Raw genomic sequence first — 17,377 nt, forward strand, 5'->3', positions numbered from 1 at the left:
ATGTCACATAGTCCTTCAAGTGAATTGATATCATTTGCAGAATAAGGTGCCTGTTTGTATGAAATGTATAAAAAAGGTAAATTTATAAAGACAGAAAGCAGATCAGTGAGTGCCTGGGGCTAGAGGTGGATCAGGGATTGACCATAAGTGGGGGGCCCAGGTAATCTGGGCCGTAACAGAAATACCTAAAACTAGACTGCGGTTATAGCTGCACAACTCCATAAATTTACCAAAAATCATTGTACTATATACATGTACAGTGGGTGAATTTTATGGTAGGTAAATTATATCACAACAAAGCTGTTAAAAATAATCTTTTTGTTACATGACACGTTTCAGAATAAACTAGTATTTTTTTTTTCTAATTCTAAAGCTTTCCATTATCAGCTCATCACCACAACGGTCATGAATTTGTCCGAGACAATTAATGTATTCCTCCATAGACTAACAGGGCTGTTATCATTGCTTTCACCCACAATCATAATGTTTTTGAAAAGACACTTTGAAATGCAGTATAAAAGTCATTAACAGGAAGCACTTATAGGCTACGTTTATGTTCTGCATCTGATAGCTTCTCAGCCTGGACAGCAAATATTCAAGTTGGGAATGAATGGCTTTCAAACAGAAATCCATTATCAGTGCATAAGTTCTAAACAGACATTTCAGGAAAGAGAAAAGGCATTTTACTGTAAATATTTCTGATGGATTGGAATCACATCATTAAAGCAGTGGGTCTTTAAAAATGCATAGGACTCCAGGGCAGCAGTGCCCCAGTCTACATGTACAACGGCCTACGTGTTAAAATGAATGTTAAGAGTAATATTACTACAATGTCACATAAATGCACCTCCAAACAATGACCACCAAGTAGTCTTCGCATCTTTAGAGCACAGACAGCTTTTCCTTCAGATACTATGCAACTATTATCACTATGATTTCCTAACATAAAATAACTACAATACATGGCACTCAGTTCAAACTTGGTCAATCCATTCTTCACTTCTCTGTAGGCCTCTAACTGCTGGTTGAACGAACTGAATGGCATCATTATGGACCTTCAAGCTTGCTTATGTTTGCCCTTTCTTGTCCATGATTAGCCCAGCCACAGGAGTCAACAAAGGATTCTTGCTGTCAATCTTCCTGAGTCAAACCCAGCAAAACCAGGCTAGGTTGCATTGTGCTGTTCTCTAGGACTTTGTCAAGACTGAAAGGTCTTGTCTTTCCACCTCGTGCTTTTCAGTTTGGTTAAGAGATGTTTATAGCACTAGTAATGGAATTGGGCTAATTCAATAACAAGGAAAATGTAATGATAATTCCAACAGCTTATGTTTTCTGCTATTTGTAGAATACTATTTTTTGTACCCTGTACTGAAGGGCCCACAAACATGATCTCTAATCATGGCATGTTCTCATTCATAATGAGAAAAAGGAAGCTCAGACAGAGTCAACCTCGTACACCTCGTGAGTGGCAAAGTAGCAACTGAATCAGAGCCCATGCCCTTATCCATTGTATATGCTGTGCTCTGAGCCTACCTGCTTGGATTTTCCATAAATGCATTGCTGAACAACAGGACTCAGTGGAGTCTCAAGGCCACCTCATGATGCTGTGATGCTGCACAGAGTGTGGAAAGAAGGATGGACTGAGTCTGATGGCCTGTTGTATTTACAGAGTTATCACTTATGAGCTGTTGGATTTGGGTTGTGTTACCTCACCTCTTTGATCCTTAATCATCTCTTCTGTAAAAAGGAAATGATCTGTCCTCCTTTATTCATTTAGATATTGTGAGGCATAAATGAGATCACACACATATTCATTTTCCAGCCAATTAATATATGTTGTTATTAAGCCTCACTTTTATCAGATACAAGATATACAGCTGCATTGGCACATAGGCCTTTCAGGAATTTAACCTCAGACCTTCACAGAAGCATATGGTCAGATAGGGTTAAAAAAAAAAAAAAAGGTTTTTTCTAGGATTGGGAGTTCCCAGGTTCCATCCTGAAGAGCTAAGAGACAACATGCAAACAAAATCAGCCTTTAAACGTTCCCTGTTTTAATTTGATTGACGTTGAAGTAAACACCTAATGAATTTATATTTTATCATGAGTTTGATGGTCTGTACCATCTCACAATATTAAAATCTATGTGACTATTTGGATAATTAAAATCAGCAAAGCTATTACTGTAAACCTGACCGGATTTTGTTAGTGAGAGTTGTGGCTGTGTCCACAAAAGGATTTAAAATTTTGATAGATTATCTGTAAGCTCTTTCCATTAATTCCAGGCAAGTATTTCTCAATCAACCCAGTTACTTTTCAAGTTTAACCAATTTATGAGGTCTTATGTCACAGAACTTAAGACACTTATTTGACTTGGAGGACAAATATGCTTCCTGGGAAAGATCATTTAAAATCACAGATTATTCCAACTAGAAGGGACTCTTCAAGACTACGCAGTCCCAGTTTTTCAGGTGAAAACCTGAAATGCCTTCAGAGGCCAGTCAGATAATACATACAAGAGGCATGGTGAGCTAAAGACAGGACGGGCGGCGATGAACCTGAGGAGCACAGGGGCTCCCAGAAAGGCATGACAAGGCATTCAAGTTCAAAGTCTGTGAAACTCTTCCAGCCAAGCCAAAAGTACCTCCAAGTTCTCCTGAGCCCAGTAACATAAGTTTCCCATTTTCAAAATTTTAAATTTAAAAGATGAACTATGAGGGCCAGGAACATGGAGAAGCTTCATTTTGTCCTTCCTCCGGCAAAGAGTTATTAAGCACCTACTGTGTGCCACGCCTGTCTGGGCTCCAAGGATGCAACACGGAGCAAAAGAGACACTGGCTTTGTTTTCAGGGAATTTACCATCTTCTAGGAGAAGGAGATGTTAACCAAACAATGACCAACCTACAGAAATTCAAACTCGGATGAACATGAAAAAGGAAAAGTACACAGCACTACAAAGTCAGACTGAGCACTGGGAACCTAGCTCCAGCCCAGGTATGCTGGGCTCAATCCATGTTGGAAGAATCCCTGAAAAGGCAATGTACTTTTTAGCAGATAGTCTAATACCACAGATTTTCTGGCATTAAATAATTTTGGGGTGAAAAAGAGATGCATCTAGTAGAGCCCTACACTAGTTACTTAATAAATATTAAATTTAAAAAATTTTTAAAAATTAAAAAAATAAAATAAATATTAAATTTATTGGTAAAGACTGAACAAATACATAAACAACTGAAAACCAATCCATAGACTATGTTACCAGAAAAAAAGAATCAGAGGGTATTTGATAAACTTTCTAATAATACTCAGTTAAATTAAGAGGCTAATACTTAGGGGAAAATAGATAAGGAAATAAAGCATTGGTAAATTGACGGAATGTTTCTTTAAAATGGGAATTTAAATTTAAATTCAGTTGGACAGGCCACTAAAATTTTTTAACCAAAAACAAACAAACCAAAACAAAATATGAAAGTACAAGACAGAGAAAGCTTTCTGTGTATGATACAACAAAAAAATACTTAGGCATGAGCAACTGTATTAGATAACAATTTGAATACAGCAGAAATACAGCATTCTTGTAAGAAGAACTTCCATGATACTAAGGTTTGCTAGTCTCTAAAAGAGAATGGACTCACGACCACCATAGGTGTGTCAGTATATGGCACATGAAAAAATGTGGGTACATGAAAAATTACTGAAGAACTACATTAAAGGAACACAATCATAAAAGAGAATGGAAATAGGACTTATACAAAACAAATGAGTTGTTGGGACAACCAGCTAAGCAGCATGGCACACAGAGAACACGCATGGGCTCTGGGGTGACTCACACCTGCTTTTGCCTGCTCCAGCCCACTGTTTTATTTTGAGCAAGTTGTTTACCTTCTCTGTGCCACACTTTCTCCATCTAAAGAAATGGGATGAACAGTACCTACTTTATCAGATTACTGTGAGAATTAAATGAGAAAGCTTATACAGTATACAGTAAGACAAATAGTTTTAGTAATAATTAGCAGCAGTAGCATAACTAATTGATCAGTAAAGACAGGGCTAAAAAGTAACAATTATTACCTTTACTTTACAAGGGATTTCAGTAAAGATGAGAGAAATTGTTCTCTATGTCTAGAAGAAAAGCAAAAAAGGTATAAAGAAAAAAAAAAGTGAGGCTAGTTGGAACAAGAAACATCATTAATCATGATGAAGCAATAGACTGAACTACAAAGAGAACCTTTGAAATATAGTAATGGGCGTCAAGAAGGAAGGGGAAAATCTGCCATAGATGATTTAAAAACTCACTAGCAAGGGTTCACCTGGATGTTATTTAATAACCTCTAAGTTCACCTAGCAGAGAATGCCACTCTTGCCAAGACAAATAAAAGTATACTTGAGTTCTTTTCCATCTATCACACTGACAGTAACCCAGAAGACAAAGCACTGCTCTCTGATGATAAATGATTTACATGGCACAGGACTTCAGCAGTGGTACCAAAAGATAAGTCACAGAAGAGAAAAGGTCATCTGAGAAAGGTAGCCTTCTCTGTGATGAGCATTGTTCTGTTTCTTACTTTAGGATAAATGTTCTGGTGATGTGTTTCACTTTTTTTACCTCTCTGCACATTCTGTGGTGGGATCTTCACCAAAGTATTTTAATATCTGTTCTTTTGACCTCTTCATTTCTGAGGGTATAGAAGAGGAACTCTGGATTGCTTAAAATAATCATGGGTATATTATAGATGGAATATCGCTTTTGATGGAAATAATAGGATTCTCTTTAAATATCAGAATTCTCTGAAATAGTATCTTATAATTATCCATAAACATGTAAACAAACACTCACACATATATAATGCTTCTAACTTCTCCACTTCTGGAATTTTTTTCTGTAATTATTATTATTTCAAATGCCATAGACTATACTCTCCTAGTGGTTGCCTGATATCAAAAACCAAAATCAAAAAGCCTCTTTTTTTTTTTATAGGCTAGGTATTTCCCACCAAAACTCAAAAAGAGGGGGAAATGAACATCTTAATGCCTTAAGCAAAGCATCAAAAAGGCAAAGGCAAAAGCATCATGAAGTATGCAAAGAGGTGGCAAGAAGTTAACAAAAGATGCTACATTCACAGTGGGCGTTTTATTGTATTTATTTGCCATTCCTTTTCATGAGGACTATTTCAAAGTTAAAACCATTTAGTTTTATGTCATTTAGTGCTACATGAATGAGAAATCATTTAGTTCTTTTTTCTTTTTTTTTTTTTCAATAAGAGAGTGTAGGTTTCCATACTAAGTAATGCTAAAACATCTGGAAGGCAGAGACAGGCCGATTACAATTTTTCATGTCATTATTTTTCTTTTATGAAGAACAACAAAATGTCTGAAGTTAGATTTTGAAGAAAAATGACTATTCCCTGATGAAGGCTACCACTGTTAAGAAAAAAAAGTCACAGCAGAGTTTCTTTCACAATATTCTAAAGCTTCTCAGATCTACAACAAGAAACATTGTTCATACAAATGGATAATGGAGTTGAATATTACATTTTTATAAAGTTAAGTATTAAGTGAATGACTAGAAACTTTGAGCAGTTCTTATATATTGCACTGTACCAAATGCTATGGGGAAAAAAAAGACTTTCCTCTAAAAATTCAGAACTGAATAAGTTCTATGAAGTAAAATCCATTACTCAAAATGAAGAGGGATTCACTAAATCGATCTTCCAACCAAAAAGCAACTCTTACTTCTCTGAGTGTCGTGGGCTTCCTTTTCTAAGCTTTGGTATCCTGGGACAGTTCCTAAATAAAAGGGTAGCAATTACCAAGAGCAAAGACCATGATTCACATAGAGTTCCATGCTCCACAGTGCAGGCAGTGGACACTAGGGTTTATTCCACTACACCTTTTCTTTTTTCTCTCTTCCCACTGGCATAAAGAGTTGCCACTACAGGCTTAGCAAAATAGTACCTGTCACTTTCAGATGTTTAATATTCCTCTGTAAAGGGTATTGTACCACCCTGTCAAACCAGCACAAGTCGAATATGAGGCCTCGTCATAATGTAAAATGTGTTGCTCAGTCACCAATGATTTAGACAAAATGCATCTTATGAAGATATAAGTGTGGAGCTGTGCTGGCTTGTAAAGCTTGCTCGCCAGCCACCTGTAGACGCCAGAGAGAATGGCCAGTCCACCTTGCAGTCCATCAGTAACAATAACTCCAGAGGGACAAAATTAAAAATTCCCGGGGGCTTCCCTGGTGGCGCTGTGGTTGAGAGTCCGCCTGCCGATGCAGGGGACACGGGTTCGTGCCCCGGTCCGGGAAGATCCCACGTGCCGCAGAGCGGCTGGGATCCGGGAGCCATGGCTGCTGAGCCTGCGCGTCCGGAGCCTGTGCTCCACAACGGGAGAGGCCGCAACAGTGAGAGGCCCGTATACCACAAAAAAACAAACCAAAAAAAAAAAAACAATAAAATTCCCAGCTTGTCATGACAACCCTTTTTTCCTTCCTCCCAGTCCAGACTTAGAAGCACTATAATTTATTGATAGAGGTGGACCATTAAGATGATACACAGTATATCCAGAAAGGAGATGTTTTTCCCTCACGTTATCTCATTACTCCTTGGCCCAGATCTGCTGAAAGCTTGATGGCACCATAATACAATTGATTCAGAAAATAACAAGAGTATTTTGCTTAACTAAAGTGTATTTGTCATCACTGACATGGAATGCAATTAACCAAATTAAACTGACTGGCCAATACTATAAGTATTTCATGTTCAAAGAAATACAACACTACTCGTAAAGAGCAGGTATGGTCTGGAAGTGAGAAAATACAACTGAGCATTAGAAGGTCAATAGCATTAGGAGATCTGCTTTTGACACATATTAATAATTTAAGCTATTTACTTATGCTTTTGCAGGCCCTAAGTTACACCACCTCTATACGGAAGGCAATGAAGTTGCATCTGTCATAAAGGAATTCTGGTGAAGTTTAATTAGCACTTATGATCTTTAGACAGGTAAAGGTAATTAACATTTAAAAAAAAAATTCTGATGCAAGTGGAAGTAGTATATATTGACACTAAATTGTCACTGATTCTTTTTCTATACCTTTCCCCCATCCTTTCATAGCCTGGATTATAAGAACTCTAAGACACAGATACTTTCCTAGTGTCCTACCACCAACTCTTACCCATCATTCTGCTTCTAACTGCTAAGCCATATAAGTGAACACATGCTTTTGTTCGTGTTTCTTTATTGTTGCTAATTCCTCTTGTGCTTCCCATTTAAGTCCCATAATCAAATGTGTGACATGAACTTGGATTCATAATGAAAGTGTTTACTTTCCTTATGATTAACTTCCCTGCATAATTAATGTCCCAGGTCCTCTGGGCAGTCTTATGACATCTACACTGCTTTTACATGCTACCTGTCAGCTGAATACATTTTCATATTTTAGAAGGAGGTGGAAAGAAACAAGAAAGCTTCTCGCTGACTCCCATTCTAAAGAGATTATTTTCACCAAAAAGTATCTGCAATTATATTTGTTATTTTCATCACTTATATAAAGTGCCATATTGGCTGGGCCTCACCTGAGAAGATAATGATTAAATTACAAATGTAAATAGGCTCCTATCAGAGACAATTAGGAACATCTTGAGGAGTTTTTAACAATACAAGAGGAAAGAGGGCAAGAAAGAGACAAAAAAGCTGGCAATAGGGGCAGCAGTGAGGTTATGACCACAGGGCATAGAGATTCCCAGCTCCCTCTGGAGCTTTCCTGAGGGACCCACCGAGATTCTTGTACTGCAGGTGTCACATCAGACCTCTCGTCTGCCTGCAGTGACCATATCTGTTCACTCAGACCAAACCGTCTGGAAAGGGGGCTGAGAGCTTGCTGTGGTAGCTCTGCTTTCTCTGAAGCCTCCTCGGGAAGTACTCTTCAGCCTGAGCTCAGGCTGTTTGCCTTAAAAGGATAAAATATCTGTAGGAGAAAAAAAAAAAACTGTAGCTGGCTACAGAGACATCACATACCAGAAGGAGAAGCGCTACAAGCCCTGTACTGCTCTTCCAAGGGAGGCTTGTCACTGTTTCACCTTTATACACCGAACATTTCATAAAAGCATCTGGGACACCAGGAAACAGTCTTATTGGCTAACACAGCAGCTCCCCTCAGTGAGAGTGGAAAAACAAACTTGGGTTGATGGCTGATCCTGATGTGTCATATCTGACACATCACAGACACATCACATGCTACATTCACAGTGGGCTTTTTATTGTATTTATTTGCCATTCCTTTTCATGAGGACTATTTCAAAGTTAAAACCATTTGGTTCAAAGTTAAACCATTTAACATGAGCTGTGGCCATGGCTCATGGCTGGCAGGAAAGAGGAAGCGTACTTACCCACTGAAGGGAGCTGCTGCCACTTTCTGTGCCCCAGGTCCTTGCGGGTCACCCCAGAGAGCACAGTGAAACTGACATGTGCAGCTGCTATGGAAATTGGGGAGCTGGAGCTGCCTGGCTCCACTGCAAGCAGGGGATTGGGACTGGTAAAAGGGAACCAAGGAAAGTACTTTCCCAAAGCATGGGAATTCAAGGAGCCTGTAACAGCTGATGTGGAACGGGCCGCAGAAAAGGTTCTCAGTCCTGGCTGCATATAAGAATCACCTTGGGAGCTCAAATAATATACCTCCACCTGCAGGCCACCAGATAGCAATTAAATCAGAATCTCTGGAGGTGGCACCCCCCAGGAAAGATGTTTCCGAAATTCCCTAGGTGATTCTAATATGCAGCCTAGGGTTGAGAACTGATGGACTGGGTAAGGTAATGATTACTTACCTGGGGGAATAAACAATAAGGCATTAACTAAATAGTATAAACCTATAATTTGCCAAAAAAATCTGCTTTTTTAAAGTCCCTAGTACTTAAAGATTTTAGCCAATAGAAACATTCAATTTTTTAAGTGGAAAGTTTATCCTGTTTCTTTGTTTAATCTCTCTCTCTCTCTCTCTCTCTCACACACACACACACACACACACACACACACACACCCTGTTGTCTAACTATCAGAGTGTTTCCTAAATTGTGCTGTTCATTGCAATTATCTGAGGAATCTTTTAAAAATACTGATGGCTGGCTTCCACCCCCAGACATTCTGATTTTAATTGGTTTGGTTTTTTTAAGCTCCCCAGATGATTCTAATGTGCAGCAAAGTTTGGGAACCATGGTCCTATCTTATGTTTTCCACTTTTCCCAAAGTTCTTCTGCTTCCTATTTAACTACTGGTGAACAAATACTCGCCTGAGAACAGCCTATATGGTATTTATTAGGATTTCATGCAATTGCCTCATCCTCACACCCCTTTGGGAAGCAGAAGAACCTAATGGCTAAAGAGAATGGCTCGCAAGTTCAAATTCAGATTCAGCCTTTCATAAAGTGTGTGACTTTAAGCAAGTTACTTAGTTTCTCCGAGTTTTACTGTCCTGCTCCTTGCATGAAACAGGATAATCTGGAGTCTTCCTCACAAGGTTGTTTGATAAAAAAGACAATCTATGTAAAGCACAAGGGGCAGTGGCCTGCCACAGAGTAGGTGCTCAATAAATGTTAGCCATTCTGACCTATTTTTTCAGAAAAAGTGATGCACTGACTTGCCCTCCTCATTCCTTTTTCTGCACTGCACAGTGGACTGCATGAAGACCACCAAGCCCTCCCTGGTATCAGACTAAGGAATGTTTCAAAGGGACAATACAAGGCATTCAAAACAAGCACTGGTCTAAAGGGAAACATCTTAATGACTTTCTGCCAAAATCCCAGTATGGCTCCCACTCCCAGAGGAGGCCAGCCTCTGGTAGACTCCAATTTGGGCGTCACAAAGTGCTATCTTACTTGTAAATTCCATTCCAGTCTCATTGCCTGTTCACTTGCCCACAAAGCCCATCGCTCCTTTCCAACTTCTTTGCAAACATGGCATAGCTTTCACAATAGTCATCTCGCTTTGCCCTTTCCTGCCCCCCTGACACACATCTCTTCTTCCCACTCTCTCCTGCTTTTTTCCTATTAATAACTCTGAATATAAAATCCATTCAGAAACAAGACACTTCTGAGAGTATATTAGTAGTCCCACCTTTTGTACAACATGTTTTGAGTAGCTACAGATTTTGAGCCCTTGTTTATATTTACATGACAGTTTTGGAGGGAGAACATCCCTCTGCTCTTACAAACAAAATACACTCAGAGAGTTCAAACAGGCTGCACGTAGTTAACTTCCCAGAAAATACACTTGAAGGAGATGCCGAGGAATGCAGTCAGATGGTGAGAGGAAAGGGGAATCGGTGTCAGAAGGCTGGGCGTGAGGAAGTAGAGAAGGGCTGTCAGGCATGGGGTGGTAAACAGCGCCAGCCCAACAGTTCAGATTAGGATTCAAAGTGCCACAGATGTGATTGCATAATAAGCTGTTGCGCATACTGGTAAATGCTGCTTTCAGCACGTGCTTATTTATCATATTGTCTTGCGTCCTCAGAACGTGGAACATTCAAGTCGGAGCGTCTGAGTGCTAGCATCGGACCCAGCTCTCTGGGATGGGCGGCAGCACCTATGGTGGAGATGGGAGAAAGAGCAAGCAGCCTGGTGTTCGAATCTGGTTGCTAGGATACCATGGAGACCCTCCACTGCTAGGCAGACAGGAAAGAAAAAATGTGTCCATATGCCTTATAACCTACAAACAGCAACAATAGAAACATCGTCTGCCTTCTTCTACCCTTTGCCATTAGGACTCCAAACCCAACTCTTCAGTGAAATAACAAGTGGCAGGAGCTTGGAAATGTGGCTCAGTAGAGCAAGGAAGTTGGTCATTTATATTCTCAGGCAGTCTCTGGAGCTTCTCCATTGAAGGGCTTATCAGTATTTTCATTATAAGCCGCATTTTAGGGGCACACAACTATGCTTCCAAACACCCTCATAGGGTTTTAGCAGCCTGGTCTTATTTTTATAAAGGCTGCCACAACTTCAATTTTACTGCCACAGACCATGATGTCAAATTAACAATCAAACTTAAATTGGATAGTCTATCAGAATAATGTTAAGTTGGAATTGAACTCCTCCACAAGAACAAGAAAGATGAATTTCAAAAATCGACTTCAGGTTCAATTCTCATGTAGGTCCGGTTCGCCTGGGTATGTGAGGAATCTGCCATGCTAGTCTGTGGCACAAAATCAGATTGTTTCCAGTGGGAACATTTAGAAGTGAGTGGAAAGAGGAGCTTGCTTTCTTTAAGAGTGGAACTCAGTTTCTTTGAGAGTTTTAATCATCTGCTGCTTGGTTAAATTCAATATTCTTACCTAGTCAGGAGAGTTATAGTTACTATCAGGACTGTGCTGGTGGGAGACGGTGGACTGCAGTGACATCTGAGATGCAGAGCTTTATTAACAGGTAGCAATTAGTCCTTGGTGTAAAGTGCACGCTTGTGCCCACACACCTGTGTGCGTGCACGCGCACACACACACACACACACACACACACACACCCCTCAATTATTCTAACAACAAGCGCCAAGTGCCCTCTCACCTACTCATCCTGATTCTCTCTGGCCTAAACTTGCTTTTCCTCAATTTCCACCACGGCATTCTGTTACTGCCACTAGCTGCTGTCGTTCCCCAGATGTACCCTCTGCTTTCTTTTGCTGTCTTTTCCCTTTGCTGACGGCCCTCCTCACCTTAACCCCACCCCTCTTATCCCATCACCACTCACCTAAATCATGGCCATCGATCAAATACTTAACTTTAAATACCTCCACTTCCACAAGAGTTTCTGATACCATAAAATTAAATGGGCTCAATTATATTTTGCCACCTGTCTTAGGTATCTCCTCTGTGACTTACCTTACTCTACTTTCTAGAATATTTACTTGTGCAGTATTGTTAAGCCCTGGTTAACTCCTTCATAGGACTTACACAATTCTCCTCTCTAACGCATGACACTAACTTGCACATGGTGCATCCCATAAAAGTACTGAACTGAGCTATAGGGCATATTTGAAATTTAACTGCTACCTATGAAGAAATCTGTGTTTTAATATCATGCCATCTATGATTACACTAAAATCCTAGAATTCTCCCAACTTCCTACAGAATTTAACAGACAGCCTTTAGGAAGATTCTATTTCTCCTGAAATGTACTAATGTCAAGGTTTAAAAAAAAATCAGATAAGATCTTGCTAAAATTAATGCCTCCCTAAAAATAAGAACATATATTTCTTTCTATCCTCAGCTCCCCAAAGTACTTCACCATCAAAAGGCGTAACACTACAAATCAAAATATGTCATCCTTCTTTGAAATTCAGTTTTTCTCTAGGGTGAAAAGCAATAGCTTAACAAAAACACAGAGACACTAACAACTTTTGATAGGAACTCAAGGCTTTATAGACCAACTGAAAAAAACACAGAGCCCTATGACAGCAAAATGGAAAGGATTTGAGAATATTTACAATAGGTAAAGGGTTTAGATCAACATACCAGTGACAGAACGTTCTAATCTATTACAGAGTCAATTTTCAGGAATAAAATAGCATGAAATAAAATTACTTTAAGAATCCATAAGAACCACTCTCTATATATAATCAATAGGCTGATCTCATAAAATGAATATTTTTATATAGTTTTCATTTTTAAGGGTTTATTTGCTTAATTTAATTCAAAACATAGTCTAATAGTTTTACCTTCTCAAATAGATATTTGGTAGCAGTAGAATATAGATTCCAATTTGCTAATCAGTTCTTTGCTCTTCAAATGACAACAGAAAAAGGGCTTAAGGGTTATTTCTAGACACATGTGAAAGAGACAAACCAAAACAAACCCCCTGCCTCACAGGTGCAGCAGGAGTGCCCCAGCTCTGTGCTACAATCTGACACAGCCTTCCCTCCAATTCCAGCTTACAGGGAAAATTCCAAATCAAATATGTTACGTTAATTTATATTTTACACTGTTTTTCAAATGGTCAAAAAAATCACTAAAAAAATAAGTTTTTAAAGATTCTAATCCTCAGAAGATAACCTCGGTAAGCAAAAAGTAAACAAACATATTTGCACACATAGATAATTGAATAGGACATTCCCTGGGTAGTCACCTATATCCAACAGAAAGAGAATAGAAAACTACATGACCATAAATTTGAAATCAATTTTGGACTATTTAGATGGTTTCATGTTAACTCCAACTCCCAATAATCTGTAAGTTTAAGAATGATGACCAAATTTAACTTGTACTAAAAATAAAATATAAAGATATAAACACTTGTTGCCAGTAAGTTGGTATAATCAAATTATTTATAGTGAAATAAACAGAAATTCAAACAAGTCTCCTTCACTTTGGCAAAAATTCCTAATTCTTTGTAGAACCATCTTGTACAATCATTCAAATGACATAAGAATAATCGTTTTGCATACAATATACTTCTCTTTCTTTTACCAAAGGTACTCTACACTTAAGCAAATTTTATTCTAGTTTTCTTTATGTAAGTGTGAAAAAAGAACAGATGTTTTTCCAAAATTATTTAAGCTTGGAAGACATTCATTCTATCGTTTTCTTCAGTATAATCCTTCAGAATCACCAAAACCATCACGGTGATACCTTAATAGTTGACTTCCTTAAAGCACAAGTTATTAAATAAATATCAGAACGCACAGTATGGTTCAACAGGTAAAATGTTTATTATGACAGAATGTTGTGAATTATTTGCCACACTAATTTCATCTTCCACCATGGATTTTTTAAAAAATCTAGTTGCTCTACATGTCAAGCACTAAGAGATTTCTAAAACTTATATTATACAGCTCAGTCCCTACTGCCTAGATTCCTTTAGATCTTGCCTGATAGAATGTTTCACCGGAGTTATCAGCTGGCTTGATCATGCTTCAAATAAAACCTATTAAAATCGTCTTTTTATAAAAGCAGAGTTTGCTCTGAGTTACTCCAAATTCCTGCAGATACTAAAATGGGATCCTATGGAATGCTGAAAGATGCAGAGAGCTGTCTTTGACTTATTTTTTTCATTATGCAAAACTTGGCCCTGGAGAGATGGTCATGTACCTCATTAGCTAAAACAGGCAAGCATGTCAGGACTGCAAATTAACTTACCGGGGAAAGCTGAAGTGGATTCAGATCATTCAGGTTTCGAAAGCAGATCTAAATCTACTGAACTGAACTATTAGGGCAACTCTGTGAGGTTAGAATCTCAGAAATGTTTATCCTTATTGTCTCTTCCCCACACTCACAGAATACAAACTTCTCCTTAAACTAAACCTGCATGAGGAACAGCAAATGCTCTACTGCAACCAACAAGGATAGTTACACGTCTAAGTTTTCAAAAGTATCATTAGTACCTACTCACAAGCCACCCCCACACACACATCCAATAAATACAGATGGAGACAATCAAATACTCTTTCTCCTTATATTAAATCTTTGTGTTTATAAAGTGAAGGGTTCCCGGGACCTCATATTATTATGTAACACGTGTCATCCAGCCAACGTGATGCTGTTAGGAATAGAGTATCAAAACCCTTCATTTTATCAATTATGTCATTATCTATTAACTTAAAATACCATTCATCTGGGTGCTCATTCCATATTAACTTCATGCTCCTGCCACTTTACTCTCCATAAGAACTCTGAGTTGAGTGGTGTATAACAAGCTTCATTCAATTTTCCCACCCAGGTTGTGAAGCCCACTGACATCAGAACTACACAGTTGTCTAAAATGCTAGAGCAATACCAGAGTAGTTGCTTCAGAAGCCAGGAGTAAGGCAAACAATGTGCCCACGTTGTCAATAAAGATAAGTGTACTTCTCTGTATCTGACCCTAGAAACATGCAACCCTCTTGGGAGACAGAGGCACCCCATTAGCAACATTATATAAATTCCTTAAGGAAAATAAGCAATATTCTCCCTCAGATGTTATTTAAAAAAATATTTTTTAAAAAAAATCAACAGACTAGGCTTCCACAGGTGGATTGTAAATGTCGTCGAATTCTGGAAATCAAAAAATCTTCCCTTTCATATGTGTATTTGCTTATTTTTGACACTTTGATGATGCCAGAACATCAGCTTCGAAGGGTACCAGCGAGAAACGCCGGCATGTAGAGAAATCCGGGAGCGCCACAAAAGCATAGAAAGTAAGGGTGATAGCAGACGCATTTCATTTCAAGTCTGATGAGCCTGCAGTTAGGATTTTCCGGTTGGGCAGGTTTGCCAGGGCATTTGGGAGACGGGGCTTTCTATTCCTCTTCTCACACTCACACATACACAGCACAATACACACCGGGGGCGCATTCAAACTCTACGTACAGTAGGGGGCCTATATGAATGTATATGTTTATTAAAAAAAAAGAAAAGAAAGAATAGCTTGACATCTGACAAAGACACGAAGGCAACGTAGGTGCAGTGAGTCTGACTCTGAGAAACGTGCACAGCCCCGCAAGAAGTGCCCGTTAAAATGAAACATTTCTGAGGATGAGGACAGACACGGCAAGCGGGAGGGGCGGGGGCCGACAGACAATACAGAGACCCGCAGCTCCCCACCGACAGGGTGCCACACGGACCCGGAGCGTAACCCCTGCTTACTGTGGACTCTTGGGGTAGAAGGGCAGAGTCACATGGCTGAGATCCTGGATGTCGAAGGCGGTGGGCTCAGCGGAGATCGCCTGCCGCTTGGTGCGCGGCTCGCCTTGCAAGGTGCTCGCGCTCTGCTTCTGCGCCTGCTGGGTAGCCGGCCGGATCACCGAGCGGTACTTGTCCAGCTCGTTCTGCAGCTTCTGGATCAGTTCGTCCTTCTGATCCAACTCCAGCTCCAGCTCGTCGATGAGAGCATCCCGCTGCCTCAGCTCCTCGATCTTCTCCTGGAGCGCGTACTGTAAATCCCGCAGGGTGCCCATGCTCCTCGGGGCTGCCGGGGGCTCCTTCCTGCCGCTGCTCCGCGTCTTGGGGCGTCCTCCCCTCTCCGATCAACTTTCCCCAAAGTCGCTGCTGCCTCCCGAGTGCGAAAGCTTCCTACTTGAGACCAAAGCCAGCCCTGGCTTCTGAGCATGCCCAGTCTCCCGGCTCCAGCCACCGAGAGTTTCAGGGCAGATTCCACTTCTCCGGGCTGTGAGGCTGAGCGCGGGGATGAGCCAAAAGGCGGGTCGAACCGAGATTCAACCTGAACCGCGGTGGGCGCCGCAGCGCCAGGGAGAAGAGCCGGGAGCGCGATGGCAGGGGAGCGGGAGAAGGGACTCGGATGGGGGCTCCGAGGCCGCGGCGGGCGTGCCCGGGTCACTCACGCCGGGCGCCGGAGGAAGCCGGCGGAGCGTGTGGGGAGCCCGATAAACCTCTGAGCGCGCCGAGGGCTGCGCGGGCGGAGCGAGGCGGGAGCACTACTTTGGGGGCGGGGAGGCGGGCGGGAGAGGACCGGGGGGACCCCGCGCAAACTCGGGAAGCGTTAGCCGGCTCCAGAGCATACCAGGCTGGAGGACGTGGGACTACAATCCTGGCGACGAGGGAGGGCAGAGCGGGCTCTGCATCCTCAGCGCGCTGAGTTCTGCAGGTGTCTGGACCGCCAGCCTCACCAAGAAAGGCTCCCCAGCCTGTGGCTGAGCTCTCGCGTCTTCCACGCAGCCCTTCTCACGGGGAGCGCCTCACACAGGTGGCTAACGCTTGAAAACAAACTTGCCTTTCAGGAAAGGAGAGAGTATCCGTGCAAGGGAGGGACTTCCACTCACATCCAGGCGCCTTTGGGGATGAGGGAGGGAGCTTCTGATTTTTTTTCTCCCCCGTCAGCATTGCCAGCTCCTGCGAATGACTCCCCTTTCCGCTCCTTTCAAACACGGATTAATGAACTCTTTTTGGGGCAAGGGTCGAAACGGGATTGGGCCCCAGAGGGCTGCTCAGCTTCCCCACTGCCCCTCCCACTTAAACCAGTGTCTGCGGAATAGTTTATGGAACGGTCTTGCTCCTTCCCTGTGCTGAATTCTGGGCGGGGAGCGCAGGGCGGGTCAAAATCGTTGCAGAGTTCCAAAAAGTTCATCCTGAAATGGAACCATATCTTTGAAATTACTTCCTTGACAACCAAGCCGTTAGGGCTGTATCCTTCCACTTGAATGGCAAGACACAAACTTCGAAGAAGAGGGAAAATCTTAAAGAAAAGGAGGATCCTAGACGGGCTGTGGTAAAGTGCCGCCCCCCTCCACCTACTCCCACCTCCGACCCCATCCCTGCCTGCTCAATATTTCCTAAAATGATGACAATTTAGGTAGCGTCCTTTCTGTCCAAGGGTAATTCTCCCATCGTGTTTAGAATCCTCCATAATACTTACTCAAATTCCTCATATTTACCTAAATCTTCACCAAATCATTTAAAATT

The 17,377-nt window shown here is 41.1% G+C and overlaps 1 protein-coding gene across 2 annotated transcripts in view; it reads right to left on the minus strand.

Annotated features, from left to right (window-relative positions):
- PRKG1 (protein kinase cGMP-dependent 1) overlaps positions 1 to 17,377 on the minus strand; it is a 1,186,942-nt gene that overhangs the window by 1,095,629 nt on the left and 73,936 nt on the right. The window contains exon 1 of one of the 2 annotated variants that reach the window (XM_004285351.3): positions 15,605 to 16,823. The exons of the other annotated variant lie outside the window; for it this stretch is intronic. Coding sequence (XP_004285399.1) covers positions 15,605 to 15,915 — 311 coding nt within the window. The 5' untranslated portion in view covers positions 15,916 to 16,823. Of the gene's footprint in view, positions 1 to 15,604; positions 16,824 to 17,377 lie in introns of those variants that run through there. 2 annotated transcript variants of the gene reach the window in all.

The sequence above is a fragment of the Orcinus orca genome, chromosome 14 (genome assembly GCF_937001465.1).
Source record: "Orcinus orca chromosome 14, mOrcOrc1.1, whole genome shotgun sequence".
Lineage (NCBI taxonomy): Eukaryota > Metazoa > Chordata > Mammalia > Artiodactyla > Delphinidae > Orcinus > Orcinus orca.